This window comes from Argopecten irradians, chromosome 1 (genome assembly GCF_041381155.1).
Source record: "Argopecten irradians isolate NY chromosome 1, Ai_NY, whole genome shotgun sequence".
Taxonomy (NCBI): Eukaryota; Metazoa; Mollusca; class Bivalvia; order Pectinida; family Pectinidae; genus Argopecten; species Argopecten irradians.
Genome location: NC_091134.1, coordinates 37812748 through 37836630, shown reverse-complemented (window position 1 = coordinate 37836630; position 23883 = coordinate 37812748). Strand labels below are relative to the sequence as shown.

General features: G+C 36.1%; 2 protein-coding genes across 7 annotated transcripts in view; both read left to right on the top strand.

The window, feature by feature from the left end:
* The first annotated feature begins 1952 nt into the window (after positions 1-1952).
* On the top strand, positions 1953-14395 carry LOC138324300 (uro-adherence factor A-like). The gene is made up of 5 exons (XM_069269405.1): positions 1953-2047; positions 8771-10569; positions 10752-11744; positions 12053-12274; positions 13122-14395. The coding sequence occupies exons 1-5, from the start codon at positions 1953-1955 to the stop codon at positions 14393-14395; spliced, it is 4383 nt and encodes a 1460-aa protein (XP_069125506.1).
* LOC138326698 (adhesion G-protein coupled receptor G2-like) overlaps positions 6231-23883 on the top strand; it is a 56466-nt gene continuing 38813 nt past the window's right edge. For 3 of the 6 annotated variants that reach the window (XM_069272736.1, XM_069272741.1, XM_069272729.1), the window contains exons 1-2: positions 6232-6971; positions 21224-22075. In XM_069272736.1, coding sequence (XP_069128837.1) covers positions 21825-22075 — 251 coding nt within the window. In that variant the 5' untranslated portion in view covers positions 6232-6971; positions 21224-21824. Of the gene's footprint in view, positions 6972-7009; positions 7119-21223; positions 22076-23883 lie in introns of those variants that run through there. The other 3 variants (XM_069272720.1, XM_069272706.1, XM_069272715.1) reach the window with 2 other exon arrangements.

Here is a 23883-nt window from a genome sequence, read left to right as displayed (position 1 = left end):
CAATCACATGCATTCCGATGAGATTTCCAACAAAATGTCTTACCGTACTTCACACATGATATCTTAAGAGATCCTTTAAGAACATCTTATAACATAATCCATCTGCCTGTCTTTATGACTTTTTCTTACGCAAAATAAAAAAAATGTCAATAACAAACGAAAATCTTTACGCATAGAATACCAGACCCTTTAACCTGTCTAATCATCATGGTTTAATCCTTCATTGTACATATGGACTGACAATTAAATATACAGTAATAATCATACATATATCTGTCTGTCTACGAGTGAGATATAACAGATATTTCTGTGACAGGGCAGGCGAAAACATTTCGGACTGACCAGGTTCGAAAGAAGACTACGTAGTCGGTTGCTCTACCAAACACATTTGAGCTAACTGGTCACAAAGTCTAATCTCGCTATATTTCTTCCTCCTTTCTCCAAGTCTTCGCCCTCTAAGACACAAGAGACACGTATGTACCACCACCACCACCACCACTGTGGACATTTTGTTGGACGCCAAAGACTTTGTATGGTTTGGGCCCTTTTAAGCCCCCAAATCCGTCAAATTTTCAAAACTGTTATTTAGTACTAAATTGTTGTAATTGACATATTTAGAACATCCTTAATTTTATTGTAACGATAGTTTTCTAATTTTGCGGCTTCAATTGCCATGGTTACCACTTGCAATATGCAGTAATTATGAAAATGTGGAAATTTTGACAATTTTGGCCATTTTTTTTGCTAAGGTTTTGTTTTAGAAACCATAGAGTTCATCCTTGAACAAACTTTATATTTCTCCTAAAGATGTATTGGGAGTGCATACATATTCTCAGTAAATATTGAGATTGTTCAAGGATGCGCTCTATAGTTTCATAGACAAAAAGTTGGCAAAAAATGGCCAAAATTGTTAAAAAAAAATCCACATTTTCATAATTTATTCATATTTTGAATAGCTACTATAGTAACTACAGCTGCAAAATTAGAAATCAGTTTTAAAAATTTGATGGGTTTGGGAGCCAAAAAGGGCCCAAACCATACATAATCCTTTGTAACAGGAGAGGAGAAAAAGCAGCGGCGATACCGGGGCTTGAACTTTGGACCTGCGAACATAAGCCGGGTACTCTATCGATTGAACTACTTGGTCACCGATGATCGAGCCAGTTCTATTTCTCTTCACTTCTACAAGTGTTCGCGAATCTTGTACAAACCAATGAAAAAAATCACAAGGAAAAAGTGTATTCTTAAGAAGTAAACAAAATAGTTACTGTGTTGTCATGGAACGGAGAGAAAACGGTAGATTTCTAAAGGATGGATTAATCCGGTGTACAATAAAGTCTGAGTTTCATATTACTAATTGTAGACAGACAGACTGTGTGAATTTTTTTAGCATGTCAAATAATCATAACACGGTTTCACGTCAGAGTAACGTCAGACCGGTAACAATTATGTAAGGGTAAGTGTTTATCCGTATGTTGCTACCAGAGCAACACATTTTCCTGAACGCATAAATTCGTTAGTAAACACGCACCATAAATGATACCAGGTAATACAGAACATTGACCTTACGATGAATTACTTTCACCATTCATTAATTTGGTCATTAGCTAAAGACCATCATCGCCTGTCCTATCTGATTTGAAGAATTTCAATACAGTAAAATGCAATACAGTTCCTCATTAATAGGAGTATATCAAATATACCATTACCTGTGGAAACCAGAATGTTTTGTTCAGGAAACATCCTTTTGTTATTTATCCGTCTATATGGATTTCTCCTGTTATTTGTTAAAGTGCAAAAATGCGGTGGCTAATTTGTGCCATTTCGTCTTTTCGCAATACGAAAATTAAATATCTTAATTCTCGTCTTTTCGCCCCTGAAATAATGATGATTTATCCTATCTGACATGATAAAATGAAGAGAAAAAAATCATGCGTACACATACATAGAATATGGGTAGAAAGACTGTTATGAAAAAGAAACCCTTGGAAAGTATCCCCAACCCCACAACACCCGCTTACGTACCCTCGTTGGATAGTGATAAGATGTCAGTTCCAAATCCTTTATTGAAATGCCGAAGGTTGTATGATGAACAAAGTTCACACGGCTCACTTAATTTCGTCTTCGTTATATTTGAAAAAAGACATTATATAATCGAGAATGCAGTAATGGAATTCTGTCCCCAAACCCCAACATATAATTTGGTCGATATTCATCACCACCACCACCTTTGAAATCAAGTATATATTTAAGTATATAGTATTACTTAATCGGTTATCGTACGATAAGCATTAGTCAGAGGAAAAGATTGGATCATTAATAGTGATAATATGCAACTTGTAGTTTTATCGGTCGACAAAGATAATAGTTGGAGGAACCTAAGAGTATTAGATTGTAATGCGAAACAATGTTAGAATTAAACACACCACTGTGTTACACACAAGTAAGTAAGGATATGAAAGATACCGTAGGACCAACAGCATATTATATTGTATGTTATTCAAAATATCCGATGTATTGCTGTACACGGAGTAACATCAGAGGAATCAGTCAAAATTCCCAGTGTTTAAATCCTAACAAACTATATATAACGGAGTACTTATTTGTTTTGCCACCTTCTACCTGCGAAGCATGGGTTTTTGAATTTCAAATCAGAAACAAGCTGAGAAAAGTAAAGTGAATAGTCGGGAAAAGGAAGGCTAAAGTCGGTAAATGGTGTTGTTATATCCATGAAACTTGATGAAATAAATACGTTTAAACGTACGATTCCATTGATATTCCAATGGATTATATTTTTCCAAATCAATACGCAACGTCAACGTATGTATGAAAAAAATCATTATTATACCGTACGTACAGTAAGCTGGATAGGGTTTTGCTAGGACGAGCATTGTTCAAGGGAAAGAATGTTTTTATCACTTCTCTTATCCAACTGTTAATTATGTTCTCCATTTTTGGTGTTATAAGTTATAGTTTTCGACAATAAACGGGTCTAATTTGATAATCATACCTATGATTTCGTTAATTAGGCCTCACATCAAACGTCATCACATATTACCTAGGATCCTGCTTTGTTATGTGACGAGGAAGCCTTTCCAATATCTTTTCATCTTCCATTTTTAATAACCATTTTCATATCTACATCTAAGGTTATAAAAACGCTTTATATAGCTATTCAGGTACACATAATTAATTATCTTACCAATGTCTAGCAATTGTTTGCTTACATTAGTGCATAAGTGCCCATCAAAACCCGAAAATAGTTTTAATTCATTAACTGTTGGTCGAGTGGTTAGGGTGTAGTGATATATCACGATTGGTCCAACACCTCTTGGTTGCGACTTCGAAACCCATGTGGAAGAAGTTGCTAGGTACTGACCATAGGACGTGATACAAAGCAAACTTAAGCTCAACCCCAAAACGATAACCACTTTTACTTATTCAGCACCAGTTGGTGTAAGAACATTGACCTATGATAAATGAGAGTGGGTTGACTGTAATATTATTATTTGCTTATGTTAATATATTTATGTTTATCAGACACACCCAGTTTGGTCAAAATAATGAAAATACGATCTATTCACAATCTGCCTCAAGTATCGATTTTTTTATTCACAATAAAGCTCAAATTCTAGCATTTCACCATATCATTTTTATTCTATTTTCAACTTTGGAATGAACTACTATTTCAAAAAAGAATAAATAAAAAGATTATTTACATGAAATTTTTGACTCAGCAGAGATGACCATTAACAAAATGATTGTAAATGGCATATGTTATTAGGTTTGGTCATCTTAAAGCATAGCATTTAGACATGTTGTGAAGATGATATATTTTTTGCGTGGAAAAGAACACCTTTCAGGATTATATTTTCCGCATAGTCCAGTTATTGAAATTGACAGATTGTGCTGATGTAATTAGGTCATAGGAAAAGGAACTGTCACCGGATACTATATAAATTACATTAAGGGGTTAATTAGGAAATTATAGAACTAGGAGGGTGGTGGGGTATACACCGGTCTACTGATTAATATACCAAGGGAGGAATATAGGTGATGGTAAGTCAGAGTCATCATGAAGACGGTATCCAAATTAAATTATTTCACAGATTCAAATGACTGTTTATAGGGTCATGCTGACCGTAATCTTGCGACCTCGGCGTCGTAACTCCGAGATCCGGCGATATCATGTAAGACATTTATATCATAGCTGATAGACAGGAGACACATATCTGCATATCTCCAGACCATCAAATAAATCCTCATATAATTCGATAAAGTAAAATACCATCAAGATTTCTCTAGTGACTCTTTTTCTAAGAAATCATTATAATATTGTATCAGAAGCGATGTAACAGCCTCCGACGACATTTTATACTCCATGGTATGGTGATTTAGATGTTTATTTGTGTTCTTATAAAGTTTCAATCTTTTTAAGTCTCGTCGATGTCTCGTTTCAACTTGGATAAAATCAGTTTTGAGATTTGAAGCAGTGATTCTCAGAGGTGTACATCTAAATCCTTAAGCCAATCAAGTTGCAAGTAGTATTGAAGCATTGAATAATGTTAGATAAAACAAATAAACAGTGTTTATAAATATTTTGAAGAAAAAAATGAATCAAAATACGACTGTTGTATAATGGATTAATGTTTATTTTCATAAATCATAATAGTTTGGTATTTTACTTGAAATTGAAAAACGGTCATCCTTTGTCTAATTTTAGGATTTACACGCAGCAGCGAGTTGTTTGTGTTATAGCTTCTAATTAGATTTGGTAAAGGTGCGATCGCTGGGTGTAATTTATAGTCTAGAGGTGGTTGATTAGTGAGTCAAAACAACTGGGCAGGTGTCACACGGCACTTGCTGTTTGATTAATTTAGATATAGATAGGGTGTAATTGACCTCTGTGATAGGAGTGGTATATCCATCTCCTGCGTTTGGCACAGTTAACATTTCATATAAATAGGGGTTATACGATACTTGTTTGCTGGATTTGGAGTAGAATTCTCACAAATGGGTTATATTTTTAAAGTTTCAAAAAGATACGCGAGTTGCTTTTGTAAGCTTAAGAATAACTTATAATAGCGAAATAAATTCCATAACCAATGAAAATAACTTACGAGAGTGAAATAAATATCAATTCAATAACTACAAGTCGTGTGATCATTTTACTACTTAATAACATATAAGTATTAAACCTACAATACAAGAAGTTTAGATAGAGCTAAACTCTAGTGATACTATTGATATTTTTATATCCCCTCCCCCCCAAAAAGGGATATTTTACAAATTTCCTTTATCTTGTAATAGCTTAAGGATAACTCAACCAGCTTGAGCGCCGACATGAACAACGACCATAAAAGCATATCACACAATTAATATAAGATATTTCAATAACACCTCCCAGTCTTATGTCATTAAATATTCACTTATGATAAGACATTCTGTCACCAATGGATAAGAATTTATAGGAACTAAAAAGAGCAACATAGTTTACCTACCGTCATAGCTTATTGAAAAACGTGTTTTTATGTTTTTTCTCCATATGAAATGGCAAAGTTCATGTCCAGATTCGGACCGATTGGCCCTTCAAATGGTGAGCAAAATGGAGTAGCATGATGTTATCATTGTACTACTCTTTTACTGTGCGGGACGATGTGCTGTCGGTCTGAACCTTGTTCATACTGCAGAAAGCCGCATTGAAAGACAACCATCTATTCTAAATCTTTTCAGTCCTACGAAGCTTTCAGTTAGATGATAAAATCATTTTGATTCAAAACTCCCCACCCCATGAATAGTACGAATGTCTAATATTTTAATATAATTTCGTTTCCTTGTGTCCTTAACCACGAAGTCATAGAGGGGGGAAAAATGAAAAAATACAAGGTAATTAAAATTATACACAATTTATGAAAAAAAAAGATCTTTCGATAAATGAAACTTCCATGAGGCCTATATTAATCCAAAAAAGTTATTACATTTTGCAGTAAGGTAGATAATGCAATGGATGCAAATGCATATTTATAAAGAAAAAGTGTGAGGATATTCGGTGTATTGTAGCTGCTTTAAAAATGTTATTACCGTGTAGTGTCCCTTTAAAGAAATTCAATGAACTGTCAGACCTTTTGTATTGATACAGGCCAAATAGAATAGGGAAGGCTAGATTTATGTATTATTTGGCTGTGTGTAACGTGTGTGTCTCAGGGTACACACAGGTAAGAGTGTATGTCTCTCAGCCATACGGGTGTATGTTGACAAAGTGGACTATGGAGTGAAATCTCCAGAACCAAACTTGATCTCGTGTAAGGATTTCTATAAATAGGATCTGGATACAACAAGGGTGCGTCATAAGGTTACGTATTATTATAACCATTGTCGTTTGTCGGGAGTTCGATACACATTAAACAACCCATTACCCGAATGACGTCTTAAGAATGTTACCATTGTCGGGAACGTGAAACATTTCACCGGTGACAGGTGTTACAAATTTCTTTGTAAAGAAAGTTCCTGACGAGAATTTCTATCAAATTGTGTATTATTGAATTTCATTCATCGAGGATTTTTTATGTGTCATATAGGGTATTAAAACATATGCTTGAGAGGATTCGGACACGCTTTGTTGAATTCTAGATACACCAGCAGAAGGAGTTCACGGAACAAAAGATTCATCAACTTCTGAGGACATGGGTGGCCGTACCTGCTACACTCGGAAATAATATAAAAAACAACACGCCTTTTTATAAACCTTTCCGGCGCTTAAAATCATGACTATAGAAATATGACCATGGTATTACTGAAAAAACAACATGAGGGCAAGTACGTCTACGGTTTTAAGTGTCCTGTGTGAAGTTATTCCTCATCTTGCGTGACAATAGTTCATCATACGAGAGTATTTAGAACGTGACTTGTAACATTAGGAAACTTGCTGAAGTTGTCTGTCATCCAGATCGAACGCTTACCCGCTGAATAAGGTAAGAAAGTGTTGCTATATATATGTAAAAATGTGTGTGACAAGCCGAGGGCATTTTATTCAGATCGTTCAGATTGTTTGTTTTCTTCGCAGCTTAGTCTTGCTTATTGCGTCAAAGATGATAAAATCGAGTGGAATACAGTTCAAGGTAAGCATCATATTAAACCCAACCAATGGTTCATTAATTAACCCGAATATATTATATTGCTGTTTAATTTCCAAAGAAATACAATTCTTTTCCACATGTTGTTTTTATGCTTGTATTCTCCAATAACAAAAGTATATTGAAATCCTATTGATTTGACCCATTTTCCAGTAACAAGGACTTCATTCAATACACTCTATGGTTCCATTACAAACAGAGTCTGTATAGATACTTCAATATTCTAAATTGTGACAAAAGCATGTGTATCTTGGTTACATTGGAATTTTACTGATATCATGATTTCCATTCTTTTGTTAAGTACACTTCTAAGATCTTTTTTATTAGACTGTTTTTTCCAGGCACGGTATGAAGTCTTTTAATGAAATCTGGTTAAAGTAATATGAGTGCCTATCCGCGTTTCATTTAATGCTTTTCTTGTTTGGTGACATATCATTGTTTTTGTCCTTGATTTATGACTTGATCTTGCTTGCGTTTGGTGTCTCTTTATGTATCTTCTTGTTAGTTCCTAAGACATGTACTACTATTTAATGTCTTTAAGATGACCACACTGATGATTGCCTTATATTTAAAAAAACTATTTCAATTATTCATCGCTTTTTTGAAAACTTTTCTGGTGATTTTATTTTGTCATTTTAACGAAATAATTAACGAGTTTGACATTTTAAAAACAGTTAGCTGTTGTTGCCATTCGTGCCAACACTGGACCTGCGGGTTCAGGATTTTAAACAGGACCCACGTTTAGGCTCTAATGTTTCGGTATAGGAGCGCTGTAATAGGATTAATGTGTTGAAAGAAGAACACTTCATAATTATGTACACACACCTGGACTCTTTATTCAACATAATGTAGGTCAGTTTAAACTTAAAGTTGAAGTCTAGCATTACTATTTAACGTTGAAGGTGCCACAATTGATAGAAAATGTTGACCTGTTGTTGTTTTATAAGTTATCAATTGAAACTGAAAAGTGTATTACAAGTTCTTGATTGTGCATGTATCGCAATTTTCAATATTGCAGTAGCGTTTGTTGCTGAGGGACATAACAAAAGTTCTTATTGATATCAGTGTTTGAATGTAACGCTACATAAAAATCTAAAGATTTTGAGATAAACCCTGAAATCACGGATACAGCTTTGAAGTAGCTAATGGGTTCGATTGTATTTCTATTTATGATGTGTATTTCATGTGTTCGATTAATGTCGGTAGTGATTTGGCGAATGTATTACCATTGATAGTGATCCGGCAGATGTGTTTTGTTGGTATCGAGTTCTTGGGTGACAATTAGACGTATTTTTCAGTTGTCATCGTTATAACCAATCTAGTTTGTGTATTATGTACAACATCGCTATATGACTAGTGTTTGATGTCTATCATAAGTAGTTATATTTGTAATGTGAGTAATTAGATATTTTGTAAGGTACACCGAAAACTAATTCTGCGAGTGAAGTGATGTTTTGTTTCATTTTGTACTGGTAATGAAAAATAAAAAATAATTCCCGGAGTCGCGGTTTGCTCGCAATTCTTCTACTAATCCCCAACTCTAGGTTTTGGTGGTCGAGTGACCAATATATTTTAAGTAGTCATCCAACTCTGCGTCACAGTGAGTCTACCACTAGTCAACCTTCTCTTATCCACAGTGACTCTTCCACTAGCCTACCATCTCTTATCCACAGTGACTCTACCACTAGCCTACCATCTATTATCCACAGTGACTCTACCACTAGCCTACCATCTATTATCCACAGTGACTCTACCACTAGCCTAGCATCTCTTATCCACAGTGACTCTACCACTAGCCTACCATCTATTATCCACAGTGACTCTACCACTAGCCTACCATCTCTTATCCACAGTGACTCTATCACTAGTCTACCATCTATTATCCACAGTGACTCTACCACTAGTCTACCATCTATTATCCACAGTGAGTCTACCACTAGTCTACCATCTATTATCCACAGTGACTCTACCACTAGCCTACCATCTATTATCCACAGTGACTCTACCACTAGCCTACCATCTATTATCCACAGTGACTCTACCACTAGTCTACCATCTATTATCCACAGTGACTCTACCACTAGTCTACCATCTCTTATCCACAGTGACTCTACCACTAGCCTACCATCTATTATCCACAGTGACTCTACCACTAGTCTACCATCTCTTATCCACAGTGACTCTACCACTAGTCTACCATCTATTATCCACAGTGACTCTACCACTAGTCTACCATCTATTATCCACAGTGAGTCTACCACTAGTCTACCATCTCTTATCCACAGTGACTCTACCACTAGCCTACCATCTATTATCCACAGTGACTCTACCACTAGTCTACCATCTCTTATCCACAGTGACTCTACCACTAGTCTACCATCTATTATCCACAGTGACTCTACCACTAGTCTACCATCTATTATCCACAGTGACTCTATCACTAGTCTACCATCTCTTATCCACAGTGACTCTACCACTAGTCTAACATCTATTATCCACAGTGACTCTACCACTAGTCTACCATCTCTTATCCACAGTGACTCTACCACTAGCCTACCATCTCTTATCCACAGTGACTCTACCACTAGTCTACCATCTATTATCCACAGTGACTCTACCACTAGTCTACCATCTCTTATCCACAGTGACTCTACCACTAGCCTAGCATCTCTTATCCACAGTGACTCTACCACTAGTCTACCATCTCTTATCCACAGTGACTCTACCACTAGCCTACCATCTATTATCCACAGTGACTCTACCACTAGTCTACCATCTATTATCCACAGTGACTCTACCACTAGTCTACCATCTCTTATCCACAGTGACTCTACCACTAGCCTAGCATCTCTTATCCACAGTGACTCTACCACTAGTCTACCATCTATTATCCACAGTGACTCTACCACTAGTCTACCATCTATTATCCACAGTGACTCTACCACTAGTCTACCATCTCTTATCCACAGTGACTCTACCACTAGTCTAACATCTATTATCCACAGTGAGTCTACCACTAGTCTACCATCTCTTATCCACAGTGACTCTACCACTAGCCTACCATCTATTATCTACAGTGAGTCTACCACTAGTCTACCATCTCTTATCCACAGTGACTCTACCACTAGTCTAACATCTATTATCCACAGTGACTCTATCACTAGTCTACCATCTCTTATCCACAGTGACTCTATCACTAGTCTACCATCTCTTATCCACAGTGACTCTACCACTAGTCTAACATCTATTATCCACAGTGACTCTACCACTAGTCTACCATCTATTATCCACAGTGACTCTACCACTAGTCTAACATCTATTATCCACAGTGAGTCTACCACTAGTCTACCATCTCTTATCCACAGTGACTCTACCACTAGTCTAACATCTATTATCCACAGTGACTCTACCACTAGCCTACCATCTATTATCCACAGTGAGTCTACCACTAGTCTACCATCTCTTATCCACAGTGACTACTCACCACTAGTCTAACATCTATTATCCACAGTGACTCTACCACTAGTCTACCATCTATTATCCACAGTGACTCTACCACTAGTCTACCATCTATTATCCACAGTGACTCTACCACTAGCTACCATCTATTATCCACAGTGACTCTACCACTAGTCCTACCATCTATTATCCACAGTGACTCTACCACTAGTCTACCATCTCTTATCCACAGTGACTCTACCACTAGTCTACCATCTATTATCCACAGTGACTCTATCACTAGTCTACCATCTATTATCCACAGTGACTCTACCACTAGTCTACCATCTATTATCCACAGTGACTCTACCACTAGTCTACCATCTATTATCCACAGTGACTCTACCACTAGTCTAACATCTATTATCCACAGTGACTCTACCACTAGTCTAACATCTATTATCCACAGTGACTCTACCACTAGCCTACCATCTATTATCCACAGTGACTCTACCACTAGTCTACCATCTATTATCCACAGTGACTCTACCACTAGCCTACCATCTATTATCCACAGTGACTCTATCACTAGTCTACCATCTATTATCCACAGTGAGTCCAACACTAGTCTACCATCTCTTATCCACAGTGACTCTACCACTAGTCTACCATCTATTATCCACAATGACTCTACCACTAGTCTACCATCTATTATCCACAGTGACTCTACCACTAGTCTACCATCTATTATCCACAGTGAGTCCAACACTAGTCTACCATCTCTTATCCACAATGACTCTACCACTAGTCTACCATCTATTATCCACAGTGACTCTACCACTAGTCTACCATCTATTATCCACAGTGAGTCCAACACTAGTCTACCATCTCTTATCCACAGTGAGTCCAACACTAGTCTACCATCTCTTATCCACAATGACTCTACCACTAGTCTACCATCTATTATCCACAATGACTCTACCACTAGTCTACCACTATCTACCACTAGTCTACCATCTATTATCCACAGTGACTCTACCACTAGCCTACCATCTATTATCCACAGTGAGTCCAACACTAGTCTACCATCTCTTATCCACAGTGAGTCCAACACTAGTCTACCATCTCTTATCCACAGTGACTCTACCACTAGTCTACCATCTCTTATCCACAGTGGGTCTACCATCAGCCTACCATTTCCTATCCACAATGTGAGTCTACCATTAGCATACCATCTCTCATCCACAGTGAGTCTACCACTAGCCTACCATCTCTAATCCACAGTGACTTTACAACTAGTCTACCATCTGTTATCCACAGTGAGTCTACCATTACCCTACCATCTCTCATCCACACTGAGTCTACCATTAGCCTATCATCGCTTATCCACAGTGACTATACAAATAGCCTACCATCTCATATCCACAGTGACTCTACCACTAGTCTACCGTCTCTAATCCACAGTGACTCTATCACACTAGTGTACCGTCTCTTGACCACTAGCCTACCATCTCTTATCCACAGTGAGTCCAACACTAACCTACCATTTCAAATCCACAGTGACTCTACCACTAGCCTACAATATCTTATCCACAGTGACTCTACCACTGCCTTACCATCTCCCAACCACAGTGAATCTACCACTAGCCTACCATCACCTATCCACAGTGAGTCTACCACTAGTCTATCATCTCCTATCCACAGTGAGTCTAACACTAGCCAACCATCTCTTATCCACATTGACTCTTCCACTAGCCTACCATATTACCACTTATCCACAGTGACTCTACCACTTGCCTACCATATCTTATCCTCAGTAACTCACCACTAGCCTACCATCTCTTATCCACAGTGGATCTACCACCAGCCTACCAATTCCTATCCACAGTGGGTCTACCATAAGCTTACCATCTCTTTTCCACTGTGACTCTACTACTAGACTACCATCTCCTATCCACAGTGAGTGTACAACTAGCCTACCATTTCTTATCTACAGTGACTTTACCACTAGCCTACCAACTCTTATCCACAGTGACTCTACTACTAGCCTAACATATCTTATCCACAGTGCCGATTCCACTAGCCTACCATCTCTTATCCACAGTGACTCTACCACTAGTCTACCCTATCTTATCCACAGTGACTCTACCACTAGCCTACCATCTCTTATCCACAGTGACTCTACCACTAGCCTACCATTTCGTATCCACAGTGACTCTACCACTAGCCTAACATTTCTTGTCCACAGTGACTCAACCACTAGCTTACCATCTCTTATCCACAGTGACTCTACCACTAGCCTACCATTTCGTATCCACAGTGACTCTACCACTAGCCTAACATTTCTTGTCCACAGTGACTCTACCACTAGCCTACCATATCTTATCCACAGTGACTCTACCACTTGCCTACCATATCTTATCCACAGTAACTCACCACTAGCCTACCATCTCTTATCCACAGTGGATCTACCACCAGCCTACCAATTCCTATCCACAGTGGGTCTACCATAAGCTTACCATCTCTTATCCACTGTGACTCTACCACTAGCCTACCATCTCCTATCCACAGTGAGTCTACCACCAGCCAACCATTTCCCATCCACAGTGACTTTACCACTAGCCTACCATCTCTTATCCACAGTGACTCTACTACTAGCCTACCATATCTTATCCACAGTGCCGATACCACAAGCCTACCATATCTTATCCACAGTGACTCTACTACTAGCCTACCATATCTTATTCTCAGTGACTCTACCAATAGCGTACCATCTCTTATCCACAGTTACTTTTCCACTAGCCTACCATCTCTTATCCACTAGCCTACCATCTCTTATCCACAGTGACTCTACCACTAGCCTACCATCTCTTATCCACAGTGACTCTACCACTAGCCTACCATCTCTTATCCACAGTGACTCTACCACTAGCCTACCATCTCTTATCCACAGTGACTCTACCACTAGCCTACCATCTCTTATCCACAGTGACTCTACCACTAGCCTACCATCTCTTATCCACAGTGACTCTACCACTAGCCTACCATCTCTTATCCACAGTGACTCTACCACTAGCCTACCATCTCTTATCCACAGTGACTCTACCACTAGCCTACCATCTCTTATACACAGTGACTCTACCACTAGTCAACCTTCTCTTATCCACAGTGACTCTTCCACTAGCCTACCATCTCTTATCCACAGTGACTCTTCCACTAGCCTACCATCTCTTATCCACAGTGACTCTACCACTAGCCTAACATTTCTTATCCACAGTGACTCTACCACTAGCCTACCATCTCTTATCCACAGGGACTATACCACTAGTCAACCTTCTCTTATCCACAGTGACTCTTCCATTGGCCTACTATTTCTTATCCAAAGTGACTCTTCCACTAGCCTACCATCTCTTATCCACAGTGACTCTACCACTAGCCTAACATTTCTTATTCACAGTGACTCTTCCACTAGCCTACCATCTCTTATCCACAGTGACTCTACTACTAGCCTAACATTTCTTATCCATAGTGAGTCTACTACTAGCCTACCATCTCCTATCCACAGTGTCTCTACCACTAGCCTAAAATTTATTATCCACAGTGACTCCACCACTGGCCTACAATCTCTTATCCACAATTACTTTTCCACTAGCCTTCCATCTCTTATCCACAGTGACTCTTCCACTAGCCTAGCATCTCTTATCCACAGTGACTCTACCACTAGCCTAGCATCTCTTATCCACAGTGACTCTACCACTAGTCTACCATCTCTTATCCACAGTGACTCTACCACTAGCCTACCATCTCTTATCCACAGTGAATGAAAGTGAGGATTATTGCCACTTTACCACTTGCCCAACTTCCTGGCCACAGCGACAGAGCTATAAGTTATCCGACATTCTATCACTATTCTATATCTCTGGTTTGTCATTTAGACTACGCTTAAACCGGAATCGAGCTATACCGAATAATTTCTCTCTGAAAAGATAAGTCTTGTATGCTTATTTAAGATGAGTCTCATATGCCAATTTAAGATGACTCTCGTATGTTTATTTGAGATAAGTCTTGTATGCTTATTTAAGATGAGTCTTATATGCTAATTTAAGATGAGTCTCGTATGCTTATTTAAGATGAGTCTCGTATGCTAATTTAAGATGTGTCTCGTTTGCTTATTTAAGATGAGTCTCGTATGCTAATTTAAGATGTGTCTCGTATGCTTAATAAATATTTAAGACGAGTCCCATATGCTTATTTAAGATGAGTCTTGTATGGTTATCTAAGATGAGTCTCGTATGATAATTTAAGATGAGTCTCGTATGCTAATTTAAGATGAGTTTCGTATGCAAATTTAAGATGTGTCTCGTTTGCTTATTTAAGATGAGTCTCGTATGCTAATTTAAGATGTGTCTCGTATGCTAATTTAAGATGAGTCTCGTATGCTTATTCAAGGTGAGTCTTGTATGACTCAGTTGTAGTTAACTTAAACTTGCGATGTTTTACCCAACTTTACGATATTTATATCGGACAGGCTATGTTCTATTAAACTTAATAGTTGCTTAACCCCATACTTTGCCTTGCGTGATGAAGTGGCCGCTCTTGATTAAATGTTTACGGGGTCGTTATTTTAAAACCCGTCCCTAGAACGCCAATGTTTTTTATCAAATAATACTCCAATTTGTTCGTGTCGAATTGAAATAAATTCCAAACCAGTTGAAATAGACACCTTTTGTCCGATAAGGCGATCATGACTACGTGTTTTGTATAAGTTATTTTTATAAAGAATATGTATAACTATTTTGACGGGTCATCTTAAAAGATTAGCATATCACGATAAATAAACGGACATTTAACACCTCTGTTTTATAGGTCATGGTGCATACTGCCATAATTTATCCGATATTTATACATGGGGAAAGTCAGGACTCACATTATTTTGTAGACTTGTTAGGTAAATCTAGATGTGGCATTTAAAAGTGATGTCACATACGAGGTCAAATACAAGTATGTGAACTTTCTGTTTTTGAAAAGAAACTCATATGCGGAGAAGTTCATTTATCTTGATGATATAAAATTCTAATTTTAACATTAAAGTTTTTATCAACAATCTCTTTACGCACATTAGAAAAGTGAGGAAAAAGGACAAAGTGATTTTCTTAATAAATCTGATATATGATATCAAAGATCTAGTTTAACAATGAGTAAATAAAGAACATCATGATGATGCTAGTTTCTGTATTATTGGCATCAGTGATTTTGTATACTTTGTTAAAATGTAATTCAAGAACAGTTGAATGAGGTAGTGCACGTTGATTTGCGTGTTTGACACGAGACGTAACTTTTGAACAAGTGAAGGTGTAATAACCAGGGACGTTGAAGAGGGTTAAAGGCGTAGGAGGAGAGTTGTAAGGAAAGATAGGAAAATACAAGCAACGAAACACACGTACACGTTGGAAGAAATAAAAAGGACAAAAAGGCAAAACTCTAAATATTTCATAAATAAATAAATACATAGAAAACAAAACCAACTAAACAAGCAACCAGAAATTATCCTTATTTTGTAAAATTTGTTTTCAAAAAGTACACAAACGTTTCCATATTCATTTCTTTTCAGTTCTCCCCACCCCCACCCCCCTTAAAAAATACAGCATTTTATTCAAATAAGTATGTAAACAACAATATGTTTTCCTTTTGCAGAAAGGTTTTCACACTATTTTCCATATTTCATTATTTTTTCTTATAATTTAATAAATATCACAGAGAATGTGCTCAATATCATAATGTATGCAAGTACAAAGCGTAAAGTGCTATCTCTGTCATACGATAATATGTATATTACAAACAACAGAGATAATAGATTATAAGCACGGGATATGCTAATGTATTTTATTTATAGCAAAGGACAAATTCCGACCAAATGCCATGTTATTGAATTAATACATAATACATTGACCTATATTATGTTTGTATTATTATATAAACTGCATATCATTTTGAGGTTAATACACAAAACTTATTTATACTATTCGAGAGATGTCCATTTAAGTTTACCTTTAGCAACTAGACAATACAAAATAGGAAACAAATGGAAAACATCAAACATTAAAACAGCGCATACACTTATAAAAAGCTGGGATAATTTATTACATTTCTCGACATGCCTTTAGATTTCTGTCTCATATTGTAAGTCTTTCAGAAATTTAACAAAAACACATGGTCGAACATTTTGTAATCATTTAATATTTTAATTTAAACTCCGATATAAATATACCTTACAGCAAAAAAGAAATTTAATTAATTCCAAATATGAATGAATACATTTTAAATATCACTTAGTGTCAAAAGGTCAAACATATTAAAAGTTTCAATTGTTTATATACTGAAAACGATGAATATTCATGAGTAGTTGTATGAGATAAGAAATTCAAAATAACATGAGAACAAATGCTGATGGTAACATTAAGTGATGCAAGTCGATAAGATGTTTGATACAGGAGTTATGTAAAACTCACTCAGGTGTGTCTAATCATCCGCCTTTCATTAAATCAACACGCGTGATGTTAGTTTTTACCTGCTAATTTACATATTTTACCTGATGTAACAATATACACTAGCCAGGCAAAAGGTAAGTGATAAACTTTATAATTTAACTACCTAGAACCATCTATCCGAGGTGGTGTATAATGTACTATATGGGTATACCTTACAATTATGTCTTTAGCTTAATCAGCCGATGATGACTTGTGTCTGCTCTTACGAATCCCATTATCCTAGTTAAGCATGTGATTTAAACATTTACATATAAATGTTTCGGACAACGTCTCGCGCCCACAGGTAGATTGGGAGGTTCTGATGGATCGAGACAAAAATCTCACCTAAAAGTAATTTATGTTTTACACAGTGAAAACATGTAATCTTCGGCTTCAATGCATCTTAATTTAGGTCTACAATATGCACAAAGACAGATATTTGTTTTGATGGATACAGGCTCAAAAACGAATACCGCATCTATGAAATTAACAAATTATAAATCGACGGCTGGAGCAGTTAAATGAAATCCGGACACCTAATGACAGGGACTAAGAAAGCGCTGCCGTAAAAACGAAATTAATTGAATGTCATACGCTTAATTGCCATCATAGAAGACTTTTGTTTAATATTTTACACGATTTAATGGTAGCTTGGTGAAAATATCGTACGGCTGACCAAAATAATTCATAATTGTGTGTTGAAATTCATGGACGGACGATTTGATGCATTATCAGACAGAACTGGGACGATGCATATTTGAACAAAAGAGTTGTACGATATTATGACTCGCAAAAAGACGATTTTGAACAGCACATAGATGAAAGGACTGACGCTTTGCTTGTCGGGATTAGTATGAATTTGTAAAACGACGCATAGCTCTACCGACGTACGATCAGACGGAACGACGCATTGATAATTGAATGATGCATGAAACGATGAAAGGTAAGATGGAGAAGCATGATATAAGTAATGGAGACACTTGGTTTAACTGAATACTACATCGTTATTCACTAAGATGCATAGATATACAAAACGAAATTGGGAAATATATAAAGGGCGAGGTGTTATATAATTTTAAAATCTGATGTCGGGTTATACTGAGAATTTATACATGTGGCAATTCTAGTTTATTTCAGACAAATTTGATGTTTTTCCCCAAACTTCAAGTTATTTCTGACATTTGAGTGCAATTTAAGTACTGTCTTTTATACTGTCTTGTCTTGTATTCTACCTTTTGCTTGACCACTGTAATTGTTAAGGTTGTTTGTCAAATTACCACTGTAGGATTTTAAATTGTTCCATGTTTAAGCGGAAATTGTTGATCTTGCTGGTTATGTGATAATAAATATCGATGTTGATGAAGACTATACGGATGTTTTGAGGTCGATATTTAAGTAAAACCATCTTATACCAATGTGATATGACGTCATACAGTTCCAATATTTCTAATATGCATTAGCGTAATTCCGGTTTTGCATATAAAAAACATATCTCCCTTGTAGGCAGGAAACGAGTGTGACGTCATTACTTTGTTAGTGTAAATTACGTCGTTTTCTCTAAACATATAAATTACTCTTCAATCAATACATATACGCTAAAATTGTTTGGCGCTTTTCATAAATAAATATTCTTATTTTGAAATTTTTTATTTTACTTTGTTGGCATTATTTACTTTGGTATTTCATTTTTATTTTGTATTATTTCTCTGTTAGCTTATCATGAGTAAGCATTGAGTGTGTGATTCAGAACAGTATATTTAAGAAATTTGATGTTAATACTGATGCCGAAAAAACACAGCGACGCGACTAATTTTGGTTTTGTATATATTAAGTAGGCTAAGAATGAGAAAACAATCTGCCCACGTCATCGTTAAGCCTTATCAGTATAAAATATCCGAAACGTCCTTAGATTATTAATAGACTGCAAATGTCAGAGATGTAAATTTTAGGGTTCCAAAGTGTTCAGAGTTATGCATTTCCCAACATTTTGCTGATTCTTATACCAACTTAAGACATTCATGACAAAGTGATAAGGAAGTAAAAATAAATTGTTGTCATAATGTCAACACGAAAACAAAAGAAGTCTCCAAAAGTATCTACTGACAATGTTTCTGACACCTAAATTTACAAGTGACAAATGGTCCACCTTCTTGAAAGGACACATACGCCAGTATGACTGAAGTTGACATTAGTACCTGACTTTGAATTCTACCACGTGATCAGTTTACTTATGGAATGGATTTGCATAACTTTAAATTATACCTATTTAGTTTATCTTTAATATCTTCTAAATGTCAACAACACGAGTTTCTTATCTATGAGTGCAGTGAGTATATATATATATATGCAATGTTGGTTGTGTTTGTTAATTACATGTTTTTATGTTATAGAAAAAATGGAATAATTACAATTTAGACGTCTTCTTTCATGTTGTAAATAATTAATGTTTTCTTCAAAAATGGACGTTCTATTACAATCATATAAATACTTATTTTTATTTTTGAATACTTGCAATTTGTTACATTTCTTCAATTGAAAGCATAATGACTTTACTTTGTATGGTGAACCTATAATTATATCGTTACAAATATCCACCACCTACTGTATCAACACGCTGATTTACCTCCCAGGCCGTCATTACTTTGAACGTCAATCATTAAATATTAATCTTAAACAGAGCACGACGGTAATTACTTTTATCTTTTAATTACTTACAAATGATATACGATCACATTTTCAAGGTATAACATTTCTAAGTCCATATGTACATTGTCGTTTTAAAAGCAACAGAATTTATCTCACATATAACAATTTTCATCGTTCAGTTTTAGCCTCTCTTTCGTAATGTATTTGTCGCTGTATTTCTCATATTTGTGTGGAAATCTGTTTTTAGCACACACGTACTTACAATAGGCTTTGTGTTCTAACCAACTACAATAAATTCACTCAACCAATTCATAGTTAATAAAATATTTGTTTATTACAAATATCTGTTACTAGTTTATTGGAATTCAGTAACCATACACCTAATTTTGGCGATAATCGAACCGTTTAACGTTTCTTCACATACATGTTGAGGTATCATTAAGTAAACTTGTATTGTATGAGTTATTGCTCTCAAAATACATTAAGATAGGTTTGAAAGTAATGTTCAACATTAAAATACAATAACCTATGCTGGCCGAGTCAGATTATTATTTTTATTGGATACTTTAAACTTAACGCAACACACGCGTCACTTGGTTGCAAAAGGCTCTGCGATTTATATAGAAAGACATGCTGGTTTTGTGAAGTAACGATGCGAGGTAGATATAATAAGACTGTAATTAAGATAATGCCCAGTAATGGGACTACTTTTAAATTTTGATAGCACAATCATAGATGATTATAGGTGTTTACAAAAGGCAAAGCAAAAAAATTTAATATGATAAATAATACTAAATGTGTGTTACTCATGAAGGGAAATATACTTTGTTCATGATCATCGTTTTTCTCTTTTTGGTAAAAATCATCTAAATTTCATGTGATAAAGATGATAAAAAAAGGGAATACCACAGGTAAAGACATCCACTTGAATCCTACCTTCAATTTAAATTGTTTGCAGAGTAACAATCTTTTATTACAGTTACGTTGGTTTTCATGTATCATGTATGGTGGCCTTTAGTTTTGTTATGATGCGTGATTTCAGACATACATTAATCAACAACTTTATTTGAATATCAATTATAAGTTTTATAATGTAGCCAACTTGTACGATTAAAGTTCGTGTATTTTGTGGATTGTTTAAAACGCGAAAGCTAATAGCCATAGAAAAGCTCTGACCAACGGTACAGTAGAACAATATGAATATAATGAAAAACTTACAAAATCAAATTAACAAAACACACGAAACCATAACCATTCAAATCACCACATGTCATATGAAATATGAAAATATAACAATAAATGTGATTAAAAGAATAGTACTTAACTGCGAAAACACATAATCCGGAACTTTAACCATGACTAATTTTAACGAGCAGCATTTTCCACAAATTCCATCTTGGTCGCTTTTCCATTTATCCTTATGACCCTTTGAGGTACTCTTCATACAATTGATATTGATACTGCTATTTGTTTTTACAGGTACAAACTACCCACTACTGATACTGGCCATTTACGGAGAATACACAGGGTGTGTGTGGGTGATGTCAGGTGTTTGTTCAAAAGGTAAACACAACTATCCGAGCCAACTTTGTGAAACCGACCTTTGTTAATAATCGATCAGAGAAGGGTTGATCCGCTTTGATCCACCTGGCTGGGTATGTGTCCCTAATCAGATACAGGATTTGCCCCGACCCCGGACACCGCCCGTCTACCGGACCGGTACCTCTACAGTGGACTTTCCTTGTGGACATGAGAGAGGAAACATATTAACTTCTACTCGTGTTTTTATACCAGAGTCGCTAACATTGCTATACCTACCTGTACGGAATTCACAGGTAATAACGGACATTATCAGGTCATCATTGACATTTAATCCTTAGTAAACCATATTTACGGAGATACCGGCATTCCGAGGAAGTCAAGACATAACTTTCACATGATCATAAATTACATCATTTTTAAGTGATTCAACGCAGCCCACGGATTTTAAACTTTATGGACTTGAAATAATATTAGTTTTGAACTCCAACAACACATCAATGTAAGTGATCTATATTTTCAACTTGTATACGACTTCAAGATGTGGAAACAAAGTGTAGCCCTTCATTATTCGAGGACGAGTTTGGGATTTACTGGATTTTTAATGTGTATATTATTATCGAGTGTCAACGCATCGACAACAACAAACTTCTTAAATAATAATATATGTAGTCCAGGGAATACTATTACGTGTCCATGCTCCTATATTAGCAACACCAGATTGATGGTGAATTGTACCTCAAAAGCATTCACTGAAGTTCCGGCAGGATTTCCTCCTGACTCTAAAATATTGTAAGTAGCACTTTTAGGGATCCCTGGTGCCTTTGTAGGTTTTCTCTTTTGTGAGAATCACAGCGATGATTCATTGACACTTGTTTTGGGGGGAGGGGTGATCATTTTGATACCAAACTGTTATAACTAACTCTCCAAATAATCGCTGAAGTTTCATGGGGCTCTGCATGACGTAAAATTGTTTTCAGTCGCTCTCTTAGGATTTGTTGAAGTTCCTTAAGAATTTCTTGAATGGTCCAAGAAACGCACATAACGTTCATTTTAGCACTATTTTTTCTGACACCAGTGATAAAAAATAACATTCACACTGTTTGCTTATGGTCTCAGGAGCTTTCTTAGAGGAACCCTTTAGTGACCCCAGTTTAAACCCCATATTATACCGGGCAAAGATAACATTGACACATCTTTCTGTAAATGACGAGAAGAGAGTGTATCATTTACATAAAACTTATTTTCCAAGGTCGTTTATCGTACCCTCTTTTCCGAACAGTCAACCATATTGGTCGATACATTATTTTCATGGGTCCATTTGTTCAAAAGATGGTTAGGGTAAATCGTGCAATTTCATATAAAGGATTCTTTAAAGATGTCCGTATTATAGATTCGTCATGTATTGTAATATTTTAGATAAGAACACGTCATTCCTGTACTGTTGATAACCTAATAGCTACAGAAAGTTACATAAACAAAATTTGATTTGTTGGCATTTTATAAGATGTTAAGTTACACATGCACAAGTTACTGCTATCATGTATTGCGCAGGTGCGCAAAAACGTGATATATGTACGAGTAGATAGGATGGTCCGTTCTAATAGAATGATTAGTAGCATCGCAAACTGGCCGGTAATGTACTAAAATGCTGTACAAACAGTCAGAATTGTATCTTTTGTGTACATTTCTCTTGACGAGTTCCGCATTCAAATGTCACTGTAGAATCTCAAGTTTGCCTTTTATAGAGATAGATATATGAGCAAACGTTTGAGACTGACTTCCAGTTCGTTCATTGAAAATGTTTAATCTTTTTGAGCCAGAAATTGCTTTTTACCTCCAGGATGATTTATAATTTATTGTTATTTTTTGATTTAGTGAAACGTTGTTATTTTATAATTAGTTTGGGACTTGATAAACATGCTATGTCATCGGGTATGTGTAAACATGAACTTAAATTGACAGTGGGATTAAACGTCGAGGCAGCGTTACCGAATCACACATATGTACATTTGTGTGTTGGTAGGTGTGCACTGTCCATACCTCTACCAGGGAATAACTGTTATGAATAGCACACTTTCGAAATAAATCGGCTTTCGTTAGTCAATTATTACCATAGTAGGTCCCACTGGTCTTTATTTCCTCTTGTTCTGCTTTAAGAATTTTAAATTCAATATGGACGATGAATTCAAGACGATTTTGAATTCTGTTGCTTATGATAGGTTTCCTTGATCTCTCCTCATGGTCAGGTTTAATCTAGGTACTTATTTGAATACCATACATCTAACCAATTGAATGAATCAGATGGTCAAAAGCTGTGTAGAATATTTATAAAGTACAGTCAAACCTGCCTAAAAAGACCATATAAAACAAGTGGAAAGTTCTCTGTAGTAATGTGTTTTACACTAAGGTGAAATAGTGTTATAAATGTCATTTTGGACCATAAGAAAGTGGTCTTAGTAGGAAGGTGGTCGTTATACAAAGGTGGTCGCTTAGGCAGGTTTCACTGTACACGTATATACTTATAATATCACTTTATTTTCTACATTTATACTGATATAGACACCCATTCATTCCATATTGGGCATAGACAAAATGCT